The sequence below is a fragment of the Engraulis encrasicolus genome, unplaced genomic scaffold (genome assembly GCF_034702125.1).
Source record: "Engraulis encrasicolus isolate BLACKSEA-1 unplaced genomic scaffold, IST_EnEncr_1.0 scaffold_29_np1212, whole genome shotgun sequence".
Lineage (NCBI taxonomy): Eukaryota > Metazoa > Chordata > Actinopteri > Clupeiformes > Engraulidae > Engraulis > Engraulis encrasicolus.
In genome coordinates, this window is record NW_026945588.1 from 272501 (window position 1) to 275000 (window position 2500).

At 46.2% G+C, this 2500-nt stretch overlaps 1 protein-coding gene across 1 annotated transcript in view; it reads left to right on the forward strand.

Moving 5' to 3' along the window:
* Window positions 1-2500, forward strand: part of wdfy2 (WD repeat and FYVE domain containing 2) — a 20833-nt gene that overhangs the window by 3878 nt on the left and 14455 nt on the right. Inside the window, exons 2-3 of the mRNA XM_063193146.1 lie at window positions 154-221; window positions 1789-1862. Coding sequence (XP_063049216.1) covers window positions 154-221; window positions 1789-1862 — 142 coding nt within the window. The remainder of the gene's footprint in view (window positions 1-153; window positions 222-1788; window positions 1863-2500) is intronic.

Below are 2500 nucleotides of genomic sequence, written 5' to 3' on the forward strand. Positions count from 1 at the left end.
CTGCGATCCAAATAAAAGTACTAAACTGTGTGTGTGTGTGTGTGTGTCTGTGTGTCTGTGTGTGTGTGTGTGTGTGCGTGCGTGCGTGCGTGCGTGCGTGCGTGCGTGCGTGCGTGCGTGCGTGCGTGCGTGCGTGTGTGTGTGTGTGTGCAGGGCCATCCGTGTGTGGTTGAAGAGGGACAGTGGTCAGTATTGGCCCAGCGTTTACCACAGCATGCCAGGTGAGGACACACACACACACACACACACACACACACACACACACACACACACACACACACACACACACACACACACACACACACACACACACACACACAAACACATTATTACACACACACACACACACACACACACACACACACACACACACACACACACACACACACACACACACACACACACACTAGGGCTGTAACGATACACTCAACTCACGATTCGGTTCGTATCACGATTTATGACCTACGGTTCGATACGCCCCACGATTTCACATAGCCAACATTGTAAAATAAAATTGTGAATAAAAACTGTGATAGTTTAAAGGTAGAGTAAGTTACAAGATTTAAAAAAATTAAATATAATAATGATGATGCTTGGAAGCACTATCATGTGGTTGTTTTCTGGACTGCTGGGCAACAAAACTTTGTAAGGGCGTATCACGATACTGCCTCCCTGTATCATGATACAGTATCGTTACTGTGTATCGCGATTTCTCGATTTGATACAATATCGTTACAGCCTTAATACACACACCCGCACACACACACACACACTAAGAACACCTTGATCCAACTGTATACCAAGCACTTCATTCTACAAATGACTAGTTACTTCATCCAAGCAGCTGAAAAGTTGTTCAAAGTTCAACCATTAAAGGGACACTGTGTAGGGGGATCTTCTCCATGGTCCGCCATTTTGAATTTCAAGAAATTGGCATTTTTAGCTACAAATTTGAGCCAAACTAGAAAATATTAGTTTATTATTTAGTAAACTTTCATGTAAAGATCAAATTTGGCAATAGACAACCCAGTTTCAATAAGCAGCATAGTTGCAGTAGTAGTTTTTTGACCATTTCCTGCAGAGTGTCCCTTTAAGGGTTAATGGAACCTGTTGTGGATGTACAGTATGTCAAAGGCCTTAAATGAATCTCTCTCTCTCTCTCTCCTTCTGTCTCTCTCTCTTTCCCTCTCTCCCTATCCTCCTCTCCCTCCCCCCCTCTCTCTCTCTTTCACTCTCTTCCTATCCTCCTCTGCCTCTCTCTCTCTTTCCCTCTCTCCCTCCCTCTCTCTCTCTCTCTTCCCCTCTCCCTCTCTCTCTCCCTCTCCTCCTCTCCCTCTCTCTCTTCCCCTCTTTTTTTTCTCTCTCTCTCTCCCTATCCTCCTCTCCCTCTCTCTCTCTTCCCCTCTCTTTTTCCCTCTCTTTTTCTCTCTCTCCCTCCCCCTCCTTTCCCTCCCCCTCTCCCCCACTCTCATCTCCCCCCTCTCCCTTTCTCTCTCTCCTCCTCTCCCTCTCTCTCTCTTCTTCTCTCTCTCTCTCCCTCCCCCTCCTTGTCCTCCCTCTCTCTCATCTCCCCCACTCTCTCTCCTCTCTCTCTGTCTCCCCCCTCTCCCTCTCATCCTCTCTCTCTCTTTCCCTCTCTCTCTCTCTCTCTCATCTCCCCCCCCCTCTCTCTCTCTTCCCTCCCTCTCCCCCCTCTCTCCTCCCTCCCTCTCCTCTCCCTCCCTCTCTCTCCCTCTCTTCCCCTCTCTTTTTCTCTCTATGTCTCCCCCCCTCTCTACCTCCCTCTAGTGGCGTGTTCGTGTATGTCCTTTAATCCTGAGACGCGTCGTCTGTCGGTTGGGATGGACAACGGCGTCGTACTGGTGAGGCCTTAGTTACCATGGCAACTACTGTAGAATGGAATGCTTTACCATGACAACAAGTCACAATCTCATTACTATGGCAACAAAGCATCATTACCATGACAACAAAGCATCGTCACCATGGTAACGTCACAAATTTACCATGAGAAGAATATTCTAGCTCAATACCATGACAACAAGACGTCATCTCATTGCCGTGACAACAAGACTAACAGGACTGAGACAGTAGTAGTAGTGTTGATGATGTACTACTGTACCAGGGCTTGACACTGGCACCAGCCAACTGGCCAAATGCTGGTAAAACTTGGCTGTGGCTGGTAATACTTTCATTGTCACTAGCCAATTTGGCTGGCAGCTTATTCCTTGGTAATACTTTCAGTGGCTTATTCCTTGGTATGACATACACATCATAGTAGCCTGTATTCTGTTGCTTGCCACTTCTGTATGAATTGTTTGCATTTAAGTTCAAGAAAAAGCTGAGTAACTCTGTTTCTATTTGCTTGATATACTTCTATGTAGAAAGCTATACACTCATCTTGCTTTAGCACCTCATCTTCTGAGGTTAGATGTACAGTATAAAAAAACGATTTAAAATCAGTGGCTAGTGGAATACCTGAATGGCTAGTGACTCGGGAAAA